Below are 26144 nucleotides of genomic sequence, written 5' to 3' on the forward strand. Positions count from 1 at the left end.
GATTTGGAACCTCAATTGCTCATACATGTTCCAAACATGTGCAGCATTAAGCACAGCAGGTGCTTGTCTGAACCTCACACCTACAGGAGCAGCCAGTGAAGAATCTGCTGGCAAATAAAATATGTGACTGCTGCAATGACTTTGCTCACAATAAGCTCAAACTGATATTCATGCACTAGGCTATGTAATGAATGTTTAAAAGCCTTGGACACAGGATGCTAAAGGTCCTAAAAAGACATCTAAAGATATACAAATTAATGAAGGTAAAAATCCAAGCATGGTATAAACATGGACACCCCTGTATCACAAGTGGACCCTGAACTGTGAATCATTGAAGATTGTAAAATAGTTCTGGAAGTATATTTGTTCTGTTTACACCCTCCTCTCTTGTCACACTCTTATGGATCTCTTCACAGATCCAACCCATCCCAGTGACCACTGCCTGGCTACCTGTGCTGTCCAGTGGAATGGGATGTCCACCACTTCAATATTTAAGTCACAGGAATAGAAGACTAACAGATTTTATTAGCTGCTGTTTTTCAATTGCTCAGATCTGAGATGACATGAAAATGGTAAAAATAAACTCCTGGTTCTACTGTTCACCAGTATGAGACCTGAGCATCCACTCTCTTCCCTGCCCATTTCCCCATCTCCAGGGGGTGGCCAAAACACCTTGTTCAGGTGCAGCCTGTGGAAGTCAGAGGAGATATTTGCACCAGCATACAGCATGTTGTGTGATCTTTGCTAAAACACCAGCCCCAGCTGAGTGCTGGAAGTGTCATCAGCTGCTGGGTCATCCTTCTCATTACTGTTTTCTCCACTGTGCAGCATAGATAGTGACCTCTTCCAGTTCCAGGACAGTCAAGGACATCCACTACACCACCAGTGTTGTCCGTGGTCAGAGGGACAAGTGGGAGTGTCCTTCATACCCACAACAGGTCAAGGCAGCAGAGCAACTCCTCAGGTCACCAGAGCACTTACTATTATGCCTACAGCAATGCAGCAATTCAATGACATTTTAGATACAGCAAAAGCTTTAGTTGAGGGATATCTATTGCACTGTGGTAGAGCTTCCTTTCTCTTTCCCTTCAGGAGCTGGAGGAGGCCACATCACATGCGTCATTTAAGAGCAGACTTGAAGCAAAAGGCACTTGAAAACTCACCATGGGGAACAATCATGCTCAGGGCAACAAATAACTGACTTTGTCTTGTTCATCTCATATTTTATGGCCTTTTCTGTTTGTATAATGCTTCACAGGAGAAGGCAAGCTAGCAGAGCAGAGCCTGCTCTCTGCTCCCCTGCCTCCTCCCTGTGCAAGCACCATGTCCCCTCCTGTGCTTTCTCTTCTGTTCAGCTCCACGAGATGGTAGCTTTGGATGCCACACCACCACACTGCAGTCACACAATACTGTCAGCAAGGGTCTGGGGGAGAAAAACACTGCCAGAGCCCTGGGAGCATAGCAGGACCCCTGGTCACCCTCCCTTCTCTGTGTCTGGGGTGAGAGCTTGCACCCTCCTCCCTCCTGGTCAGTCCAGTCCCTGATCCACGTGGGAGCTGTGGTGTAGCAGGGAATAGGAGAGCCTGTCAGAGCAAGGTCTCACTCCCTTGCAAGTCCCATGGGGTTTGCCATGGGCCATCCTGGAAATTTAGGACTTGAACAAGATCCTCTGGACTCACAGGACCTCTTTTAAAGCCTGCATTGGCAATCACTTTAGAAGCAGCAAAGGGGAAAGTTTACAATCAGCAATTCTGTGGGACACAGAACATTTGTTGAAGCCACGGAGTGGTATGAGAGAACAGAGATGTCTGGATCCCCCATGGTCTCCTTGGGCTGCAGCTGGACTCTCAAAGCATGTGTTTGTTCAGGAGCTTTTGATAAGTTCTCGTTAGCTGTTATTTCTGTCATACTATTGCCCCATATATTTTGGACTCTGACTTATTTGGAAGCACAGCCAAAATAATCCATCACAGTGCCTTGTACCCAAAGGCAATAGCCTGATGGAAGACTTCATGCCCTGATCAACATCTGCATAGAGCAAGATATGATCCAGGAGTGACAAAAACATGTTATGTTCTAGGTTGTCAGCACTGAGGGAAAAAAGGTGTTCATAATTTGCATTTGTTGATTCATGCTTGCTAACAGGATAGGAAGATAGATCAACACGGAGCAACTGAGATTAATGAATGCTGATCATCTTTAAGTTCTCAACAGACTGATTCTAATCCATAACCCAGGGTCAAAGCCTACATTATTCTGAGTTTTGTATTGGATAGCTCAACATCCCTCTACTTATTGAAATGAAGATAATGTCATGAAGGTCCTGAAGAAAGCATTCCTGATGCCTTAAATTTCTTCCTGCCTGCTGACAGCCCATAACTGTGAAGAAAACTGCAAATCCTTTGAAAAAGTCCTACAGTATCAGCTGGTGGTTGACATGGCTGACCACATGTAAGGAAAACGGTGCTGCCATGGGCAGTGTCCTACCCAGCTTGTCTGGAAGGAGTTTATCCCTCACAGATGCTGTCAGCAGTTGCTGCAGCACCCAGAGGTTTAATCAAAGGTTTCCCTGCCAAGCGCTGACCCGTCTTGCCGGATCTGTCCTGCTCAGCTTTCAGCACATGATAGGATCATAAGCCAAGGCAAACGTAAGCAAAGGATAGAAACAGAGGATAGAGATCTCCAGTACGCAATTACACACATAACGATGTTATGTTATGCACAAAGGTGCGTGAAATATGTTTAAGAAAAAAAAAAATCTGCATAGATAGGAGAGTTGCTCATAGACCAGGATATTATCAGATCTGGGAAAATGCCATGTGAATGAGTCACTGGAACATCAGTCAATTGCTGTTTACAGAAAATGCCACAATATTGGCTGTTGTAGTCCCTCTCCTGAATTTGTATTTCCTTTTCATAGTTTCTATAGATGATTGACTGAAATGTGCTATGGACCACTCTCTTGCATTATAGTTACCTCCCTACTACCTCGCTCCACTCCAGTCCCTCCTCCCTTTCAATAAAACATATTTTCATGAAGTATCTTTTTCAGACGATGATTAGAGAGCAAACAAAGGCCCTCTGAAGAATTGTTTTGCATATTCCTGCCACAGCAGCTCTCCAACCAACCTGCCAGCATGGTTGAGTTGTAGCCTTACACCAAGGAGGGACACCAAATGTGACTGACCCAGCAAGTTTATATATGCTCCATTCCTTCAGCAGCTGCTGTTCACTATCTCACTTCCCCAGCATTTAGCACCTGAAAAATTCAAAAGTTGGCGATCTGCAGATCAAGACTCTGTCACAGAAGGCTTGTAAATCAGAGATGGTGCCTTCAGCCCCAGCTAGACACCAACAGCCAGACAGCAGAGTCCCACAGCACTCATAGCACCACCCTCAACACAGAGGTCTTGTCAGGATCTCTGCTGCAGAATGGGTCGCTGCCCTGAGCCCTGTGCTGGGCTGGCCTCAGACAGGCAAGGACCTTCACACAAGGACAGCTTTGGGCTTAGCTCCCATTCCAACCACTCCAAACAGGCAGGGGTAAAAACAGAGGGGAAAACAGAGAGGAAAATGGAGGGGAAACAAGAAGGACTGTTTGAGGAAAAACTGTGAAGCAGGAGGGCCCTGTGCCCAGACTCACTGTGGTACGGTTTGTGAAGCACAACACATCAATGCCTGGATAAACCTGGACTGTGCTATCTGAATCCTGGGCTGCTGTGAGCTGCCACCACATTCCAGACAGCAGCACAAATCCCCTCCACTCCCTGTTTGCTAAGGTCTTGGTAAGAGGAGACCAAACTGTCTAAAAGAGCCTGCAGCTTCAGGGTTGAGGCTGCCCTCAGTGCTTCTTCTTTGAGCAGTATTGAACTCTATCCTCTTCTGTAGGAGGAAGAGTCTGTGTGGGGGCAGCCACACTCCATGGAGCAAAACCTTCCCATAGCTAGAAGCCATCAGAAGCCTCCCTGCCTCCTGGTGTACCTCTATGATCTTAAAAGGAGAGCTCTACATGTGTGTCTGCACGTGTGCCTCTGTGAAAAAGCAAGGGAGAGACTGACTTGCTGCAATGAGCATTTCAAACAAAACAGTATAATTAGACATATTTTTCTCCCATGAGCAGGATGGGAGCTCAGCATGTAACATCTGTTGCTTAATGCATTCCTAGATAGCACACAGATATTATGCTGATAAGCACCACTTAAGAACCCAGATAGCAAAGAACAGAAAGTAATGATTGTAGTCACATAGAGAACAGGTCAGATCTTAGTGTGACTTTCAAGCAACCTGGTTTCCACCCTTCCATTTATCATAATGAAAGTAATGCATATAGCAGTGAAGAATTTTAATAGCATTTTAGAGGCAATAATAGCTTCAGCAAGATTACTTTCATTACAGGGTTGTACAGCTGTCCCTGGAAACTGCAGAGGGCCACATCACGTACCGTTTATGTCCTGAACTGAAAAAATGTCCTTTGGAAATTAAATATCTGTACAGGTGATCTCATGCTGTTTGACGATTTAGACAAGACCAAAACTCACACCTGCTTCAGATCTTTGGCCTTCACCAGAGCACAGCTTACCATGTGAAAGGCATTACCAAAACCAAGAGGTGCCCACCCCGTGCTTTCCACACACTGGCCTCTTCCATTGCACCATGACAGTGCTTCCCATGCTGGGCTAGTCCCTTATTCCCAGCTCCAAGAGGTGGCAGTAGCACCCCTGCCTTTGGGAAGCCACTCCTCTGAGGGCCTGCCCTTGGAACAGGAGAAGGACTGACACGAAGGGGGAAAAGCAAGTGCACACCCCGCCACAACCTCCACATCTCTAAGCTGACCACCACCTGCAGCAGGCCTAGCACTGTAGACAACCATAATATAAGGTATAGGGCAATATATAACAAAAAAATTAAAACAAATGGTAAAGTTCTTTGCTTCTCTAATTTTTTTCAAATTAATCACTAATTTTTTCAAGTTAATAAAAAGGGGGAAACTACTTTTGGGATTGAAAAGAGCCCTGAGACTCCTCATTTTTTCCAAGGGCGGCTTGACACCATTGCCCACTACAAAAACCTTTACAGAAGTATCAGCTGCTTTAACTGTCTCCAGCCACCTCAGAGACTAAAGGTTGAAAACAATTCACAGTTGTCAGTAAAAGAAGAAAGAAAAGAGAAATAAACATGGTCCTTCTCTCAGATACAAAACAACCTCAGCAGAACAAACACACAGTGGAGAAAAAGATGAAGAGAGCCAGCAATAGAAAAAAGCTCCTTACATGCTGGGGCAAAAAACCACATCCCACCATTTCTCATCCACGGTGCAATGGTGAGACTTTCACCTGAGCACATCAACAAGAGTGTGTTACTAAGCAGGGTCCTGTCACCTCTTCTTAGGTGGCTTCTTGTGTTTGGGGGTCTCCTCCTGCTGCCATAGGATGCAAAATTATTTGGAGGTCTGCCTCTGTCAAAGCATTGATACAGCCTAGTAAATATAATTCTTGAAATTGCTGGTGAAAGACACAAGCTTTGGCATCCAGGCTTATCTTGACCTGGGCTGGTGTTAGTTTACATTAACAATTCCCTGTGGTCAAATAACTTCTGTATAACCTGTTGTGGCTTTATCTCTGTGCTACCATATAAGGCAAAATGGCAAGCATAGGTAGTCACTGCATAACAAGAAATAGCCCTTTAGGTTAATTGAGGCTGGGGAAAGCTGTTGTGCAACTTTTAAACTTCACCTGGAAACTACTAGGAAGGAGAAAGAGTGTAATGAGGAAAAATAACCAAAACAAAACAAACAAACAAACAAACAAAAAAAACCAAAACCAAAAAACCCCACCATTAAAAAAGCCCCAAACAGACTGCAGGCCTGAGGAGCAAAGATCACCACCGTGAATTTTATGCTTGTTCTGGTGACAACTCAGGACACTGATAACTCACACAGAGAAGCCACCACCACCTCTCTGCTTGAGGAGGCTGGTGCCGCCAGCCACAAAACTCAGGGACATCAGAAGGTGAGGATAGTGCTGAAGAAGAGGATTAGATATTGCAACTTTTCTTTGTAGCACTTTTAAGAGCATTATGACTATTATGACTAATAATCGTAATAAGGATTTTTCTGTATTAATCTGGATTATAAGTATTAGTATCATTACAACTGGACTAATAATAAATTTTTTATCTCTTAAGATTTTAATGAAACCTTTTGGCTCTGTATGAATATAATGTATTTATCCTGGCACATAACAGTGTTTTAAGGATAGTATGACAGAAGCTGTCAGAAACCCAAGCTGATTGCCAGGCACTAGTGGAGCAGAGCTGAGAAAACTCCTCCCAGCCAGTGGCTTCAAAGACAGGAGTGAACCCTGCACAGATCTTTTCCCTGGAAACCTATCCTGTCTGTTGAACTGTTTGAGGATGCACAGAACAGCTTTTACTCTCACGACAAGAGTTGTAGCTATTTGTGGTGCTCCTGCTGGGAATTTTCAAACAAATTTTTTAAGCAAGTATCAGGTATCCCCTACTCCCAACTTGTGCCCACATGGTAGGTGACTCCAGGTCTTCTTGGACTGTCAGTTCAGCCCTTCATTTATCCAAACTGATCTTCCCCACAAGCTCTTGTAGCTCTGAAACAGCTGTGAGTAGAAATTACAAATGAGGGTGGGATCACTTACACCCATGCTCACTGTCCCTGATCCATCTACAATTGGTTCAGGTTTAGAGTCACCTGTGAGAATGTAATTCTGACCAAAGGACTCCATCTGGGGCTGCAAACACATTTCCATGAGACACAGCTTGGAAAGGAAGATAAAACATGCCTCTCATTCCCAACTTCGTTAGGTTATTCTCAGATATTTTCTGACCAATCTCTCTTCCAAATTTGCAACATCCCTGTCTATGAAAGGGGCAGACTGAGCATCGCTGAAAGCAGCTGAAAAGCCCAAAACTGTCACTGAAATAATCTCCCAAAACTCACTGCACCATACAGTCAGAGGCAAAGAGCACAGTGACATTATCACTTGTGCAAGAAGCCCAGCTGACAAGTAGTAACAGAGACAAGAAAAGCCTGAAGTGATGCTTGTTAGAAGGTGTGGAGACTTGAGGGACATGGATTTTATTGTCAAGCTGACCCAGCAAAGTTACTTAAATTTTTCTATGCCAAACTTCAGCTGAAATAAATTTTTACCCAAGAAAAGTGTTCATTTTGAGAGTATTAGAGATAGGAAAGTGTAGTGGGAATACAAAACTTTTCGATTGCTCAGGCTTTAAAAATATAATAATGTCAGCCTTCTCCACTTTCCATGAGCTGCCTTCTCACTGTTTGGGAGTACAGAGTTCTTCACTGAGATGAGCTCACAACAGTCAGCCAAGCATTTACTTGTAAGACATTATTCTGTAATGAAAAGTGTCACCTGGGTTGCAGTTTATTGTCTAAGATTTTTGACGGGGTTTCTTCCCATAACTTACAGCCATCTCTACCATACGTAATGGTTTCTAAAGTTTGTCCTGGTTTCCAAGGACAAAGAGAAAACTATGCCAGCCTCTCCTTTTTAAAATGGGTGGAGGGGAATCGGAACATGGGGAAGGAAATGTAGGAGAGGTATCTTTGTTAGAGACCAGCCACAGTAAGACAGCAAAGAAATGGAGGCATCCTGCTGGTTTCAGACTAGTTTTCTGTGGAGCAGTCATATTAGTCAAGAAAGATGTGAAGACTCAGGTGTTTCTACCTGTTTCCACACACGTAATTTAAAACCTAAACCTAAAGAAAACAAACTTATAATAAAACTGTGAGATTTGGCCAAAAACTACCCTGGCCCTAACAAATTAATCAGGCTTTGACAGTTTCCAAAGTCTTTCCCAGTCACAATAGTACATTACAACATGAGAAAATAATTTTCAGGTTTCTGCAAATATCTCCTCATCCTTGCCACATATCCTAGCAAGAAGTCTCAGATGAAGAGACACTTTTGGTCAGCAGCTGCATCCAAACCTTTGTTATTTGATTAAGCTGAGGGCTGTGCAAAGCAGCCAGAAACACAAGACAGCTGTTTGTAGGAAGAGATGACTCACTGGCTTTACTGGCAACAATAGAGAGAACTCTACGTCCCCTTCCCAGTGGATGCACTGTCCTCTTGCCTTTACATGCTGCTCATGGCTCCCACCAGTGTGATCCACTGAGGCCTGAGGATTGCAAGGAAAATTCACTTGCTGTGCAGAGAATACAGCCACATGCCTTCTGCTAGCACGCTACAGGGGGAAATAAGTGGAACCTCACAAGGGCATGCAGCAGCTTCTGCACAAACACAGATGAAGTAAATAAAGGAAAATAATTTTGCATCTGCCCAGTATCCAGAGCTGGAGCAGATTTCTCAAACTCATCCCCTGCCATTTGGGCACAAAAGAAGCAGCCAGATATTTAAAGCAGCTGTGCATCCAATGCCAAGAAGGGTCAAAAAACTGGCCTTTCAAAAGGTGTCTGCTGTCCTCTTGCTAGTCTCTCGGTTTGCAGTGCATGTGGGTAAGCAGTGATTCCAATGGAAGTCAGATACAACAACAAAAAGATGTGTGGGATCACCTCCAGTAGTGGAGGGGGCATTCTGTGGAAGCCAGCTTCCTCCCCTGCCTCCACTCTTCTTGTAAATCCATTACAGGTCCTGCCAAGCAGCAGCTGCTCCCCTTCCATGGCTTTTCCCTGTGGCCTATGACCACTCTTGGCAGCACTGCCTGCACCAAATGCAGCATCCAAGAATCCAGTGCTGATGTAGCTGCTAAAGACGTGAGAATTGTATCTGGAAATGCTGAAGAGAAAATTATTCCTGTGGGGAAAATACACTGTTAAAAAAGAGTTGTTCTCTGACCAACGGAGTTAATAAGGTGACCTTTCCTACAGTTCCCTTTCCAATCTCCTCCACCCTGATAACTGCAGCTCCTTCTAGAATCTGCTACTAGTTTGGCTGGAGATTTGGGTCCTGTGCTGTGGCTGGCTTGGAGCAGTATCTGAATTGTTTTATTACCCAGGACATAATTGCTCCTTGGTCAACAGCATGTATATTGTGCAGAACTCTGCCTCTTACACAGATTTTTCTGCTCTATCCAGCTGCCAGTTTTCACAAAACTGTGAGCAAATTAAAATCTTATGCATCCCTTTCTAGATTAAAAGTATGGTAGAAATTATACTTTTGGGACATAGTGGGGAAAGCAGAAACAAATAAAGGGAAAAAGTAAATGCAACACCTCTAGGCTTCCCTAGGTAATTAGGTTTAAAAATACTGACAAATGACAATACTATGAACTTTACACACTGATTTACTACAGGATAATCTGCAGTATCAATTAGGGATACAATAGAAGTGTGAGGTCATGCTTGCTGCAACCTCTAAAAGATTTTCTGATCTCATTAAAGTCACTTTAAAGCTAATTTTAAGTGTGAGTGATTGTCAGAAAGGCCAGAGAGGGAAAGGGATAAAGAGAAAAGAAATGCAGTAATAAAACCTTCCAAGACATCCCCACCAGAGGTGCTGTGTGACCCCATCAAAAGGCCACCCTGTCCCCCAGGAAATCTGGTTTTCCTGGCTGACAATTTTCTGAAGAAACTGCAGAGAAAAACAATTGCAACTTCTGCACTGCAAAAGAGCACAGTATCTGGTGGTTTCTGAGATTTCTCCATCTCTGTTTTTCTGGGATACTATGGTTTTTCCTGAAACATTGGATCTTTATCTTTGAAAAGCAACTCTGAAATGCTGAAAGAGGAGATAGCCAAAATTATGTTAGAAAGCTCCACCCTTTGCATCTGCTGCAGTTACCAGTTTTTACCATGTCTTTCACTGTGCTGATCCAGGGCACAATCAGGAAAAGCAGAATAAGAATAGGGAAGGGACCTTTAGCACTCTTAGCATGTGTCATCAAGACCTGCAAACTGCCAAGTCCACAGCAGAAAATATTTTCTCTGACAGGCTGATTTTTTTCTTTTGAATTTAGATTTTATTTTTCCTGATTTTAACATGTGTTTTCCCCTGCTAGTGATTTTTTTCCAGTTATTTCACTCATTTTCATTTATGTCGTTGTAGCCTGTCTACATAACAGATAAGAGATGACTAGCCCAGTTTATAGCATCAAAGCACAATTTATATTTTTAATTTTCTCATGTCTTGATGAAGAAATCCAGCCATTATTGAAACCCAAAAGCCAATAATGCAGAGGAAAAAGGTGACTCTGGTGCCAGCTCATGTCTTCCTAAAGAATCCTTCTTGAGAAAGGTATACTCCTTCTTACAGGTTGGGAAACTGAGACATGAACCTTCCCACAGAGTTTCCAACAATAACAGAAGAAAAGCATTTTTTCAGGAAGAAAATCTGTTTTTCTCTTTGTTGTCTCTCTCAGAAGTTTCCTGCCCATTATTTCCCCATGATGAGCTGCCACACAGCTCTCATTTTAATCAGGAAACATAAGCCAGCAGAAATGCCTGGTTTTAAAACCAGCCTTTCCTTCTCTGACACTTTTCTGTGGGTTGTGTTGAAGCACCAGAGAGCTGAAAAGCTGAGCTGGTGTGGGATTAGAGGTTTTATGGCAGTGCAGCTCAGCCAGGGAGGGTTTTCTCCCGAGCCGGGACTTGGGCAGCAGAATATCTAGATGCAGGGGAAGGAAGAGCCTGTGCCAGAAATAGCTGCAAGGCTCCAGCATGTCCCACAGACCACCAGGCAGACACCATCTTCCTCTAAATATACAAAAAGGGTGGGTGAGCAGTTCCTCATGTGCTGCAGATGGGCTGCAGAGAGAGGAACTGCCACAACCAGTGCAGATGGAGGTATGGAAGAGCATGGATGTGTACCAGGAATGTGCGTCACAGAGTCCAGTGACTTCTGATGCCTCACCAGTCCTTCCCCTTCTCCTGCTCAGGACTGTCCTGAAGAGCTTGAAGGTCTCCCTCTGCACAGTCTGAGTCACTGTTCTTGTTGTTTAACTAGCCATAAAACACCAAAATTTCTTCATGAAAAAAAGATTGAGAAAGACATATGCCACATGCACAGCTTGGTTTTGGTCCAGACTGTCTGGATTTTCTGCAGGGGCTGAACACCAACCATGAAGATGCAAACAGGGAGTTTCCACAGCTGCCTCTGGCAGCTTACCCCTCAACCTCTCCCACCAGGCAAAGGGAACAGAGCCCACAGGCAGGAATTTCTACACAAAACTGGAAGGAAGAGAAGCTGGAAATGGGGGGTGATAGTGGTTAATTACTTGACAACACTTACATGGTGGTGGTCAGTGACCAGGTTTACTTGCCAGGTACAGTAGAAGTAGACACGGCACTCCATTATATGGTTTAGTGAGTGTGGTGGTGCTCAGTTCAAACTTGACGGTCTTGATGGGCTTTTCAAGCCTTTATGAATATGTGATTTATAATTCTATGCCTTTTTCATTTCCCACAGGTCCTTAGTGTCCTAGCACCATGTGCATTCAGTCTGGGGCCATTCATGGCTTGTGGTACTTGTTAGCAGTTTTGGCAGTTTACAGCAAATCTAGCATGTATTTGGCATCATGATCATAACTTCCTGTAATCTGAAGGATCTCATAACACTGTAATTAATTTCTTATAGTGTCCCTTTTGCCATCATGCAAACAATGACAATTTCATCTCCCATTTTAGGAGAAAACCAGTTTCCCACGCCCATGTCTGCAAATTTCCCGAGTGAACCATAGAGGTTTGAGAACACAAGACAGATAAATAAAGCCACAGCTACAGTCCTAGACCAACCAGTCTGAATCACACTTTTCAAAAACTTCCATCCAGCAAAACTGTGTGTCAGACCATTGTCACTGTATGTGAGTACTCAGTCATGGCATTTGCAATATAATAAAGAAAAAGGAGGAGGGAATTGGACTAATTAAAACATCGTAAACCCATCCTTTTACAGACATGTTGTGTAGGAACTTAACCACTTATGAAAAGCCTGACTTCTTAGGCATACCCTGAGCCTCTCACGAATTCCATGGCTCAGCATCCTGCAGCACTATCTGCTGCCCCTCTAGAGCTCCTGCACTGAGGCCAGCTTTCCAATCAGACTTTTTGCACAGTTTGTGACAAGCTTCTTCCCAAATTGCATCAGCCTCTCTAAATCCAGCCAGTCCAGGTCCTCATCTGGGCCTCACAAAAGGTTTTGTATTTTCCTAAAGTTATAACCTCACAGCTCCCTTTACCCTGAACAGAGCCAAATACCCACAAACAGCTGCTCCTTTGGAAAGGAGGAAATCATCTGCCAATAGTTTTCAGGTTTTTCTCTAGCAGGCCACACAATTTGCAGCAGAATCCTTCTTGGAAAGAGTGTGCTATGATCTGACATTCCCTACCAGATTCTTCTGAAGATAAAATCTGAATCCATCACTGTACAACACAAGTTTATGGGTAAGATGCTCAAGAGTTTATTCCCTGGACATGAAACATGACATGAGGTGTGACCATGGGATGCAGTGAACTGTGAAAATAAACTTTCCCTTCCTGCTATCTATGACATCTGAAAACCAAACAACTGTGACAGCAGTGGCAGCACCCAAATGTCCAGTCACTTGCGCATCAGCTCTTGCCCAATAACAGGCAAGACTTACAAGCATGCTTGGAGTGATTTATTAGGTGATTCCAAGTTAGGTGCAGGGGTAAATTTTGCTTGCATTCACTCATACACATGAGAGAACTCAGTGATCATAGAGGTCTTTTCTAACCTAAATAATTCTCTGATCCTAAGACAGTCTGCCATAGTTCAGATGTGTATAGGGAGGGAGAGATGCTTCTTCCATGTGTCAGAATAGAAGTAGGTACTAAATGCTATTCTTCACATTTGCAACCCAGAGAAGGAAAAATTTGGGAACAGCAGGTTTTCATCCAGTAGAGATGCCCAAGGAGTTAGGAGGTGAGACCACACAGGCTTTGACACAAGGTTATTCTACTCCTGACCTGTGGAGCATTTTCTCTCTGTGCTACACAGCTTTAAGTTAAAATATGTTCTCCAAAGAAAATACATCGCTCTGGACCTGGGATCCTTCCCACCCAACACTTTGTGTCTGGGGTGGAGGTGCCTCTGCCAGTGGTGGATCTCACAGTGCAAATGGGAATGCGTAGTTCAATTAGAAGCTGATATCCAGGAGCAGTGTTGACTCAGCCATCCTGGGAATTTAATACATGGTCAGATACAGACCCTTTGCTGAAGCCCAGATTTGGTCAGATTGCCCAAGACCCACATATCCTTTTCTGAAAGAGTGGAAAAGATTGTCTCTGGTATGCAGCAGGACACATGTCCCTGTCTACAATAAAGCCTTTTTGTTCACTCCCTGTTTGTCTTCACTTTGTCTTTGAAGAAGTGTGAGCCCCAAAATACCCACTGAACCTGCTAGCCCAAGGTACTGGAAAAACTTCCTTATGGGAAACATAGCAATTATATGAAACAAAATTTAAAAACTGAAACCATTGTGCATTCCTCTGCAAATACAACCCCAGACCTATCTATGGTCAGATAAACTGGGTCCTGATGTCCTGACCTCCAGGTGTGAAACAGATGAGGGCAGGAATGCTTCACAAAATGTGAGGAAAAAAATAGAAAATCCATTCCCATCCAGATATGCTGGGAAGAAGGAGCCAAGGGGTTTTAGTATCTGTTAGGAACTGCCTTGCATGGTGCATGGCTACACAGAGATGTAGCCCCATCTCTGTGAGTTCTGCTGCTCTGCTCCTTTCCAGTCCACCCACTGAGCTGAGGTCTGTGTCTCCACCTTCCCTCTACCCTACAAAATCACCAGCCTGTTGAGCAAAATTCCTGCATGTCCATCTTCCTGTTTCAGATATGTTATGAGTTTTCTGTCTGCCACTCGTCTTTCTGGCTGGCTCAGCATTTTGGGACAGAACCGGAACTTCAGAGAAGAGAGAGGGAATGGCAGGACATGGTTAATTTTCCACTATCTGGGAAGCCAGGACAGTGGTCTGAGCCCTCTTGGCTGTACAAAAGGGGAGATAAAGGCTGTTGTTGACATGGTGGGTGTTGAGGATGAGGAAGGCAGCTCCAGCCATGCAGAGCTGTGAGTGTCTGTGTCTCTGGTGGCTGAAGTATCTTCAAGATCTAAGGGAGGATCTGGTATTCACATGTCTGCATGTGCACATCTGTGTGGGAGTAGGGTTTGTTTATATTATAACAAGAAGCTGCAGATGGAAACAAACTATTTTGGTGTCTTAGGCCTGGTTCAGAGCCCATTAAAATCAGCAGGAGTCATTCCACTTACAGTAGTGGGTTTTGGCCACATCTCTCCTTGCCCTTCCCCAGCATGCCTATGACCTCAAAAGCTGCTCCTTGCTGCATATCCTCAATTTAGCCCTGTGAGCAGTGGGGCTTCCCATGTTTCCCAGAGCAGTGGCTTTACAGGGGATCTGTGGACATGCCCCCACCTCTGCTGTCCCACCCTGCAGTTACTGAGAGGCAAGTGCTGCTCATTCACCTCTCCTTGCTCAAGATACCAAGCAAGGAGAGGCACCTAGCAAGATGCCTCTGTTTGATTTGATTTAGTAAATTGGAGTCACCAGGAGTTTTTATTTCCATGTTTTGTGTGGCTTTTATCTGAACACACTTCAGCATCTTCTCCCTCCTCAGAAGTCAGAAGTTGAGATCAGAAGGGCTCACCATCCTATCACCTTCATCCAGTCTATCACATTTCTCCCAGCTTTGCCTGAAATGTGTTTAACTTGTCCGCATCCATTTCTGAAAGGTCTTCTTTCTAGGTGTCAGACATCAAAAGCTGATGAACCTTTGGTCTAATGGCTGCATTCTGTGCACAGTGATGGCATTGCTTTCTCTCCTTTGGCTTTGTCAAGTTATTGCTGCACTCCCGTGTGTAAAAGAGCCCTTTAAGATTTATCAATTCCACGTAAGTGTGGTAATAGCCTGTAAACAAGGCACATCCCTATCTTTTGTTTTTCAGTAAAATTCAGGATTATGCTCCTGAAGACTTTCACTGTGAGGCATTTCATTTCATGTTTTCCATTTGTAACAGCATTTTAAAATGTGGATGTTGGAACAGGACCAAGCACAAGGGCATCAGTCGTAAAGATGCAGGGCTGTTTCCACTCGTCGCTCCATCATTTATGCAGAAACAGATTGCAACAGCTTTGTTTGCCACAACATTGATTTAGATGTCAAAATTAATCTGCTTCTGCTTTTTGCACCACCAACCCTCATCAGAAATATTGCTGTCTATGCTCCCCCTTGTCCTTCCTGAAATACCACCCCAGCACCATGGCTCTCTGGATGTGTATCACCCAAGTCTTGACCAGGCTGAACAGTCCATTCAGCTTTTCCATCCTGATAACATCACAGGTTGGAGTGGAATGAGCAGAAAGTGAAGGGTTGAGCCATCAAAGCAGATCGAGATCTGCCACTGGGGTGCCATGGACAGTAATGTAATGTTCCACATGAGCATGCAGGAGATATGTTCAGGGATAATGCACTTACATAGAAAGAGAATTTTTTTAATTCCAGGATTTTATCAGATCTGGAAAAATGCTGAATGAGTGGGTCACTGCAGTATCAGTGTATGGCTACACCATGAAGAGGGAGCTGTGTTCGTTCTCTAACATCCACACTGTAATTGTACAGCCTCTGCAAATAATTAACTGAGCCTAACCAGACTCTTTTCCCAGCATTAAAACTGTATTATCAGTTCACTCCCTACCTCAAAAATTAATTTTCATTTTCAGACCCACACCCCTTTATTATAATAGATAATGTGACATTTCATCCCAAATAATTTAGTGGGAATACTAGAAAGAAAGAAGTTTCAGCCTGTTTGGGAAGAAGGAAAAGTCAGGGACAACAAAAACTGCAAGAACATTCAGTCCTCATGCTGCAAGTTATAAGCTGATCACATATACATTCATGCATATACATGTAGGCATAGTCACCTCACTACTGCCACATGTTGTGGTCTGGTTTCAGCAGCCAAGGCTTTCCTAGCACTGAACTAGGAGATAAAATTGCATTGCTTTATGCAACTGGAATTCCATGCCCAAAATGCATGCTTGCCCTGTTGAGCTGGGACTTTTGGGGCAGATATAACATGAACTTTGCTTAACAGTCCTGTAGTCTGCTCCGAACTGGGCCATTCATCTGGGAGCAGACACACAGGCAGATGTTGAAGTTTGCTAACACCCTTCCACTGTATACCTCAGCATCTCCCAGAGCTTCACCACTCCATCCTGTAGCCCACAGCCAGTACTAACTCCCAGGTATGGCAATGCTGCCTGACGAGGTGTTTTTCTTTAGTGCTTTTGTGTGATACCAACACAAGGATACCCGTGAGGCAACGGGTGACTGGGGCAGAATAGCCAGGGGGTGGCAAATGTAGAAGTGGAAAGGCTACACAAGCTGTGGGTGTAGTTCAGGCAACAGAGAGGAAATAAGAATCGAGCTGAAGTTTCCTATTAGTTGGACTTCCAGCAGTCTGTCACCATAGAAAGCTACCTTAATTAAAAGTTCCCAACATAAGATTTATTCCAGATAATCATGAAACTTAAGACTAAATGGGTGAGTTTCTAGTAAAGCAACATGCTAGGAGCAGGTTGCTTACTGCAGTGTCTTATACTCTGAACGAAATACTATTTATGGCCCAGGGCCACAGGCAGCCCTTTTTAGCTGAGGGACTCCTCCTACTCGGAAAAACAAGATACAAGAGTTGTAAAAGGGGCAAGTGACATTTCTACCAGGAGTTGCTCTCAGGAACTCATGTCCAGTCCTTTTCAGAGCCTGAAAAAGTGGCTTTGTAAGTTGCCACTTACAATGAGATCATGAATACAGGCTCTAGGTCTGCCTTGAGAGCACCCACTTCCTGGGAAGGGTTTGACGACTTCGCACAGTCTTGTATGGTCCCAGTATGGACAAAGCACTGAGAGAATGCTACACAAAACCAATCACAGTTGAACTCAGGAAGATTTAAATGAGATTAAATCAATGAGGAAACAAAAAATGTGTAAGTGCTGTCTTTATTCTGTGAAAATATAAAAGAAAAGCTAATCTGAAAATAAAATCCCCATGCAGAAGAAGCTACAGCAAAAAGGGCTAAGTTGCAAACCACTGCTGGGGTTTGCTGTGGGTTTTGCTCAACCCAGCACTAGTGAGAGTCAGAAAAGTACCTTCTCCAGGATGAATCCTGATAGGACAGGAAGTAAGGCTGTGTGTGGAGGGGAAATCCCAGCACTGTACACCACACTGTACATAGCAGAAGCTGGTCTGCATTGGAACCGTTTCAACTTTATGTCCATCATCCCCAGGCTGTTTTTTCCATCTCCTACCATACTGCATTCAGAAATGGTGGTGCAACCCTTCATGGCAGCTTTCAGAGACAGTCCACCTGTGCAGGGGAAATACAAGAAATACATGCCATGTATCAGGAGATCCAATCCCCAACGTTAATCCCACCCTGGCCAGTGCAGTCCCCATTTCCAAGCTAAGAACTGCCCATTCATTACATCCAGTTGGTTCCAAACCCACCAGCACTGTCTGTTGCCATCCCCTGAATAAAGCTGAAGAAACAGCAAGTCCATCTTGGTGGACTTGAAATACAAGTGATTTAAGGTTTGTCTTCTTTCTTTCTGCTGAATAAAGATGACTTTTAAAAATTCTAAACATTTAAATTTAAAAAGTGAAAATGCCTTAAGTAGTTCTCTTTCTCACGTTTAAAGATTCTTCTGCCCAAACTTTGGCTTCCTAAAGAAACCAGGGCAGTGTAACAGTACACCAGGTAGTCATTGTCTCCTTCTCTCTCTGACCGTCTCATGACATTCAAACTGAATGACTTTCTCTCAGTCAGATTTGACAAGGAATTGAGAAGTCTCAATGACAATACAACCTGACCCACTTATTAAGAGGAATTCCTTCTCAAAGTCTTTATAAGATTTTAGCCAAACCAAGAGAGAAACCTATGGATAGGCCCACTGAAACCTGAACTTGCCCTTTGCCACCACTGGAGCATTTACAAGAGGAAACCTGAGCAGGTACTGAGTGCTTAACTCCCCATTCAGATATTCTTGCTCCTGTTTCTTGCTTTTGCTAGTGCTGTTCTCTGCTGTGCAGATTACGGAGGTCTAGAATACTTTGTTGGACAATTTTATCTCAAGTACAAACAACAGGCAAAGGCACTTCATTAGCTCCTCACCTTCCTGTGCTCCCCTACGCTGCTGCTTTCTCTGCACAGTTTATCACACTGCACAAGCCTTCTCCATTCACAGTGGCTGATCAATCAAGTTAAGACAAGTTGGGAGGATTTTTTACTTCAGTCATACACTGAATTAATTTTGCCACTCTATTTTCATTGCTGTGACTATGAAAATTCTTATTTTCCTTCATGTTGTCTCTGTAAACATCTGTAAAACATGATCTAATTCAGGGTTTGGACAGCACATTAATAAAGCCTATAGGAAGGGCCTTCAGGCATCACATCATCACCTATCAATATTATCAACTCAAAGAATCTTCATCCATAACCATATACAAGATAATTGTTTTTTCAATCTGCTCCTACAGCTGGTGTTTCTGTCCTCTATTTCCATGGGTTTTTCCTGCCTGCTGGAGCACAGGTGGGCCATGACAGGTGGAATTCTTTTACCTGCAGCAGGGGTGGAAACAAGAGTGACCGGAAAATTGCTGTCTACTTTCCTCTCTGAAATTACAGGACCTGAGATGGGAAAAAGATTTCTGATGGAGCTGTTCAAAGGCTGGACTACAAGGCAGGGCTTTCCTCATGCAGAAGCACAACTGCAACAGTGTCTTGTCCAAGTGACTGGTATTACCCCATGGGAAAGCAATGTTTCTGCAAAGCTCCATCTGAATCTCCACTGAGCTGCCAGCTGGCTTAGATCTAGACTCACCCTCATACATCCTAGCTAGGGCCAGCAGGTTCAGGGGCTTGGTCAAGTTTGTTACACACCCATGTACCAGACTACCCCAAGAAAACAGTTTCACTCTTGATCTCAGTTATGTCATGTTATGAAGAATTTCAGCAATTATCCATGCATGACCGGGAAGAAGGAAAGGGAAACAGTGCTTTCCATTTAACCAGCTTGAAGTTTTCAGTTTTCAGCTTTTAGTTCCTTCTATCTTCCTCTTTTTTATTACACATTTTTTGCCCATTCTTATCTCAGTAGTGCTTTATCTTAGACTAGTTTCACCCATTTTACCAAGAAGATGGAAAACAGCCCCAAATGATAGGCAGTTACCAGCATTCATTAATCCAGCAAGGTCAACACATTGGTCTTCAGATCCAGTGCAGTTTACAACTTCATTACTGCACTGAAAGGAGTCCACACTGTAGCAGGCAGGACACTGGTATCCATTGGGCACATCATTATCTGGTGGCACTGGAATGAAAAACATGGCCTGTAGCTGGTTTCAATAAGGGAATGAGAGGAATAACACAGGTGATGGCTTAGCCTGGAAGGCCTGACTGTGGGATGGATCAGAGGGGATGGGCTATAAGGACAATAAATAGGTTACATGACACAGATGTGGTCCGACAGTCATCGCCTGTGCAGCAAACCAAGTGGCTCTTTGCTTTCACCTTCCCATAGTTCACGGTGACAGGACCAAGGTGGCAGACATGGGATGGCAGGCAGGACTTGATGGATGAAGAGATGGCCATCCCCCCTGTCATGAAGCAGAAGACAGTGCCATTATTCAACACAAAGTAACTCCCTTCCCCTCCTGTTGGTTCATGTACCAACTTCTAGGCAGCAGTCCCAGGGCCTAAGAGGGACCCCTAAGCCCCCTGAGAAGCATCACCAGTGGGCCAGGACACTGCAGAGATTATGGTGTGGCACATGCCTCTGACCCAAAGCACAGGCTTGTTCAACCTGTGTAAAATCTGCAGAGTGCACAGTCCATCCCAGCCACAAGCATCCTGTCAGGCTCAACTTTGGTCTACCCTATCAGCCAAGCCCAAAAGGTGTAAAGGGGAGCAGAACAGCTAAATGGAGTTTGCTGAAGTGCTTGAAGGATGAAAGGTGGGTGCAGCAGCAGCAGAAGGCAGGTGCTGGAGCTGCCAGCACCAAACCTGGTAGGATATGAGCCAGACTCCAGTTTAAAAGGCAACAATCACATCACTAAGGCTGAGAGACGACTGAGGCCATGCCTCTAACACAACTGAGTGTCCAGCTGTGCAGGGCTCAGCACCAGCTTTGACCTATCAGCTACAGGGACACAGTTACTGGTTAACAACCTTTCCTCTGAGGACAAGCTGAAAGAGTTGGAGTTATTCAGCCTGGAGAAGGGCGGGCTCTCTAGTGACCTCACAGCAACTTCCAGTGTCTAAAGGAGCTACAAGACAGCTGGAGAAGGGCTTTGGACAAGGACATGAACTAATAGGGTTGAGGGAATGGCATCAGACTGAAAGAGGGTAGATTAAGATTAGATATTAAGAAGAAATTCTAGACAGTGAGGGTGGTGATATGCTGGAATAAGTTGCCAGGGGAAGCTGTGGATGTCTCCCATCTCTGGCAGTGTTCAAGGTCAAGTTGGATGTGGCTCTAAGCAACCTGGACTTGTGGAAGGTCTCCCTGCCCAAGGCAGAGGGTTTGAAACTAGATGATCTTCAAGGTTCCTTCCAACCTAAACTGATTGATGATGATGACGATTATGATGATAAGGTGATAGCTCAGTCCTAGTGTCACTGCATGATTGCGTGGTGTCCCCATCCCTGCTTGAGGACAGGGAAGCTTCTCTCTCCAAACATCACCAGTGCATCCCCAGTAGTAGGTGTCAGCACCTTAGTGTAAGTCATGGTTCAATCTGCCAACTTCCTGACTCAACTACTCACCTTCACCAGAATTAAAAGCCCGTGTCTCCTCCCACTATGAGGTTTTGGTCCTTCCCTCTACAACTAAGAACCAAACCCTCCCAGTAGAAAACTGCTTCTCAAAATAGAAGAATGAAAAGCTTTTCCTATCCCAGACTATTCTGATCTCTGGGTCATCTGTCAGTAAAAGAAAAATGAACAGGTTATCCAAGGATGGACCATACTACCAGTGACAAAAGTAGGGAGAGAGAGACAAGTCCCCAAGCGACCCCACTCTGGAAGCCACACTGGCTTAGAGGATGTCTCACCTATTAGGACTTCATGCAGAATAATGCCACAAGTATCTTCACCACCAGTGCAGGTTTTCATGGGGCCAGAGCAGCTTTTTCCTATACTGTGACATATCTCACACTGGAGGCAGGTCCCTGTGGAGAGGAGGACACATTCCTTAGCAGCAGACATAAGGGATCCCACTTCCTCTTTCACTGATGTTTGATTTCAGCAGTGATCAGCACTTTTCACATTTCTCTTCCCTTATATTTCATTATGCAATCTATGTTGAGCTTTTCCAGAGCTGCTGATGACAGCAGCCCTACAAACCCCTTCATCCTGGCAGGCAATCAGGTGTCCCTGGATTCACAGACTCCAGATTCTCTCTTGGTAGAAAATAAAGACACATGAGTGGCTGGGGAACAAGAGCTGCCAGCAGGTGCTTCTTGTACTCTGTACAAACTGCAGACTTTCTCCATAATCATTATCTCTTTGTATATCTCTTTGTAGGCATTAGGGGAAAATGGACAAGGACATGAACAGCAGGTATCTGGAACTGTGTTCCAGATGCCTGCTGGAACACTTTAAGCAGACCATACTATCAGATACTCATCAGGAAGCACTTAGAAAGGAATAGCATGTATTTCAACAGAGAGCAAACAGGACCTCTTCCATGACACACACCCACAAGAGTCCAGCATGTAGATTAACAGGTCAGGCATGTGTCACTTCCCTGAACCCAGGTGCCCGCTAAGGCACCTTGCAGTGGCCATGGCATCTGCTGTGAGCCAAGACCTCCAAGACAGCTGTGTTTTTCTGGAGCAGAGCTGAAGGACAGCTGAGATGACATTATGTCCAAAACGTCACACAACCCTGGACATGAGTAAAATAAATGATTCAGCTTACCAATGGTCTGGCTGCCTCAGGGTGACCTGAGTCGCTCTGATGCCTGTCCTGGCTCTACCACCAGTGAGCACACAGAAAATCAGACTGTGAGCTCACGTTGTAAATGCCAACACCCTCATCTGCACATTGGCTCATAGGACCAAACACCCCCCCAAGACCAGTCATGCTTACCCCTCTGCAGTGCAAATGCCCCAAGATGAGGGGGGTTCATGGCTCAGATGGCAGCAATTGCCTCACACATGATGCACTCCATTCCCAAACCTCTTTTGTGTCTTACAACCCCACAGGTCCCAGTGAAAAACTCACCTGGGTCCAGGAAAGCCAGGAGGAAGCTGAGTCCAAGGGACAGCCTCATGCTGATGGGATGTAAGCACAGGGAGCTGCCAAGTCTCACCCAACAAAGCACTGTGTGCCACAAGGGCTTTATAAACTGGAAGGAAAGGGTTTTTTTGGGGAAGTAGAGGTTGGGCAAGTTTTCTGAATAATATATATACACTACTGAGCACTAACACCAGTGTTTGCTTTTTCTTTTAAAGCACAGGTTTTGCCTTTTTCTTCATATGAGTGATGCTGTTTGATTTTCCCCTGTTTAGAGCATGCATCCTGTGGAGTAAGACTGGCTTTCCTCGTGATACCAGCTATGTCTCTGGTAAAGACTTTTAACAGCGTTCAGCCTCCACCATCCATACGGATGATGGAGAGGAAACCATTTGAAAAACCCTGGTGTGCTCACACTGTTAGGCCCAAAGAAACAAAGTATAGCAAGGAGCAGCCAGGAAATTCCCCTGTGGTTTAGTTTTTGATGGCTGGTTTCCCATTTTGTCATTCCCATCATAGAGTCAGGAGCTCTCATGCCCAGAGTACAACCAGAAAGCAGCAGTGCCAAAGCAGTGGACTTCCTCTCCAAGCTGGAGTGCAGCTTCAGTTTGTAAAGTGACTGCCAAAGCACATCTTGGAGCAGGCTCAGTCAAGGGTTCTCGGGGTTGAATACGTCAGAGCAGCAAAGCCAGTACTCCAGGGTTTGGGTTTTGATATAAAACACTTGGTGGTTGATAAGGAAGTGTCCTATTGTCCTTCTGGGCTTTAAATTGAACTAAGTCAGAATAGAGAAAGCATTGATGTGGTTGCAAGACAGCCTGGTCACAGATTAGGGAAGGTTATAGCAGTATTCCATGGCCTGGCATCCCATGATGGGCTAATGACAAGCAGCAGTGACCAACTTGCCATTGCCCACAGGCTCCCTGCCTCATGTGCAGGCTTTATCAGGATGTGCTGACTCATTGAAACCATGCCCTACTCTGAAGATATCCTCTTGTCCTGCACCATAGTGGACACAGACCCTCCAGGACTTTTTGCATTGACAGACAGGAAGAACTGAAGTGCCCTCATGCTCCCTTCCCTTTTGAGACTAACTTCTTCAAAGGACAGTTGTCTTTTGACATTTCCCAGTATATTGAGTAGTCCAGTGGGACCACTTCTGAGCTAAGCCCAGAGTGCTATAAGAATGGGAATCACACAGAATAAGAGCCTTGGTTCCCCCATTGTCCACAAAGCTGATATCACAAGAAAACCAGGGAGAATTATGTCTTCACACAGAAATTCTTTTTCAGTTCAGAAATGGTCTCATACCACAGTAGATATGTGAAAATTAAATCAATGTCCTGACTTCAGCCTGCTCAGGATTAAAATTAATTTCTTATTGGTTTTACACCTCACAAATAATAAAATTATATCCCCAGGCAGGCAGAGTTTCCTAGATTCTGCCATTTGACTAAATATGGGACTGCAGATACAGATAGGAAGATGAGAAGATGTGACTGTCTCTGGTGATTTTAATTTCATGCCCTTTCATTTAAGATGATTAGTGAAGTGCTTGGGGGCTTTCCCTGAACAACATGACCACACTAGTCTCACTGAATTACACAGAACTCACCTGTTTCCCACCTCACAGGGAGGGAGGGTATGAAGCTGCAGCCTTTTCATATGCTCTTTTAGAGATGAAACCAAGCACAGCAAGAAGGCACAGTCTGCAGCAATAAGAGACCTGGAAAATAAGACTTATTAGAAAAGGTGAAAACAATAAAGGTCCTCAGGGGACACCCAGTTACATCATACAGGTCTACAGAAAAACAGGGCTGGATAAGAAAAACTATTGTGGGGGGTTTACATTAGGTATTGGAGGAATTTTCAAACAGTGACAATAGTGAAGCTGATTGCCTGGGAAGGTGTGCGTCCTCCACCCTGGGTGGCTTGGAAAAACAGACTAGACCAGTATTTATTAGGGGATTATATAAGTTGATAGGATCCTGCTCCAGGGCTGAGAGATGGATTAGATACTCTCTCTCAAGATTCCTTCTAAATTGTTTTTTATGTTTTAATTGCATGGTGCGCATGAAGTGCCTGTCTCTGCAGCATGTCCATGTTTCCAAGAGGAGAGAAGGATGTTAACACAATCTCCACAGAGGCTGGAGAGGTCAAAAAGATCTGTGAGATGAGAAAAGTTAAAAATCCAACTCTGAAAATAGCATTGGTAGGAAGGGGAGATGAAAAGGGATTAAATGAAAAGGAAGATGATTCTATGATCAGCAGAAGAAAGACATTCACCTAGGCTAGAGCATCTAAAAAATAAATGTGAGTTTGTTCTGTGGAGTTGTAGCAGAAAATTTGAATTTCCAGTGGGTTTCACAAAATCAGAGAATTGTTTCGGTTGGAAAAGACCTTTAAGAACATTGAGTCCAGCCATGAACCCAATAGTGCCAAGCCTACCAGTAAACCATGTTCGTAAATGAAGTATCTCTATATCTTTTAAATACCTCCAGGGATAGTGATGCCACAGCTTCCCTGGGCAGCCTCTTCCAGTGCTTGACCACCCTTTCTGTGAAGAAATTTTCCTAACATCCAATATAAATCTCTCATGGGAAAACCTAATACTATTTTCTCTCATTCCAAGAGCCCAAACATAAAGGTATGTGTTCAAAGCATGAAAATAATATGTGTGATTTACATCACAGCTGAAGAACCCAGGTCAGAAAGCTCTGAAAAAGAAATAAAGTGACAAAAGTGTGACCAAGAAAGTAAAAGTTAGAAAGGACTGGATTGAACAGTTCCTGTAGGAGATAATGAAGGAAAGCTTTGCACAGTCCAACTGGCATTCAAAGGGAGGATTGCTAAGAGAGAATTACAATGTTGGCTTTAAAAAAGAAGAAGTGAGGTCAGAGCTAAGGATGAACCCTCTGATGGTGAGGTCAGCTGGGGCCAAGAGGACCACCCTCTTCCTGTGATGAGACACTTGAGAGGGAACCAGAAGGACAGGATGCACCTGGGTGAAGGAGGAATCCAACAGAGCCCTGGAACCGTGGCTGCCAGCCCTGGTTCCTCACAGTCACTGCAGCACTGTGACAAGTGCTCCCCTCCCAGCAGCCCAAAGCTGCAAAGCCCTTTCTGCAATAGCAGGCAAACTGGTGCTCAGGATGAAGCACAAGGCTGGGGTCCTCAGCTGCATCCAAAAGGGTCACTCAGAGTACTGGCAGCTACAGGAGGGATGTCACCCCTTACCTATATTACCAGGACATAGATCCTGAGAAAGGCTGGAGGGACCATCACCATAGCCATTTTTAACCACAACGCATCTCCATTTCTTCTTCCCTTTAGAAGACAGTCCTAACTTCCCAGCCTCACTGAGCTACCATTTGGGCTATGCTAACATGGGGCTGTCTGTCACTTCAGGACCTTGTACATCTCCAACAGCTCTAATACCTCCAGTAGTGTAAGAACATGCCTAAGTAATACCTCCAGTAAAAGAGCAGTGTTCCAAAAGCCCAGGCACAGGTTCTGTGGGAGCACTAGAGCAAAGGTGTCTCCTTATCTCCACTTAACCATGATGCAAGAAGACAGAACCACAATGTGTTATGACATTTCAACAGTGAACTCATCCAGCCCATAAAAAAATGCTATAGAAGAAGATTCAAATCCACCCATTTTCTGAGCTTATTCCTAGTTCTCCAGAACAAAGATTGGCAAAAACTGCCAGTCTGGTTAACCAGGCAAGGAAACATAACAGAGCAACTCTAACCACTCCATGCAAGGGTTAGTGCATCTGCCCCAAAGGGTGAGAGCAGCAGGAGTCTCACCGTATGCTTGTTGACTATAGGCTGAGG

General features: G+C 44.4%; 1 protein-coding gene across 1 annotated transcript; it reads right to left on the reverse strand.

Annotated features, from left to right (window-relative positions):
• Positions 1–16989: 16989 nt before the first annotated feature.
• LOC135290695 (phospholipase A2 inhibitor NAI-like) lies at positions 16990–22481 on the reverse strand. Its single transcript, XM_064404627.1, has 5 exons — positions 22294–22481; positions 21120–21236; positions 19515–19664; positions 19238–19378; positions 16990–17373 (listed from the first exon to the last, which is right to left on the reverse strand). The coding sequence occupies exons 1-5, from the start codon at positions 22340–22342 to the stop codon at positions 17144–17146; spliced, it is 687 nt and encodes a 228-aa protein (XP_064260697.1). The 5' UTR covers positions 22343–22481; the 3' UTR covers positions 16990–17143.
• Between the last annotated feature and the right edge of the window lie 3663 nt (positions 22482–26144).

This window comes from Passer domesticus, chromosome Z, assembly GCF_036417665.1.
Source record: "Passer domesticus isolate bPasDom1 chromosome Z, bPasDom1.hap1, whole genome shotgun sequence".
In the NCBI taxonomy this organism is placed as follows: domain Eukaryota; kingdom Metazoa; phylum Chordata; class Aves; order Passeriformes; family Passeridae; genus Passer; species Passer domesticus.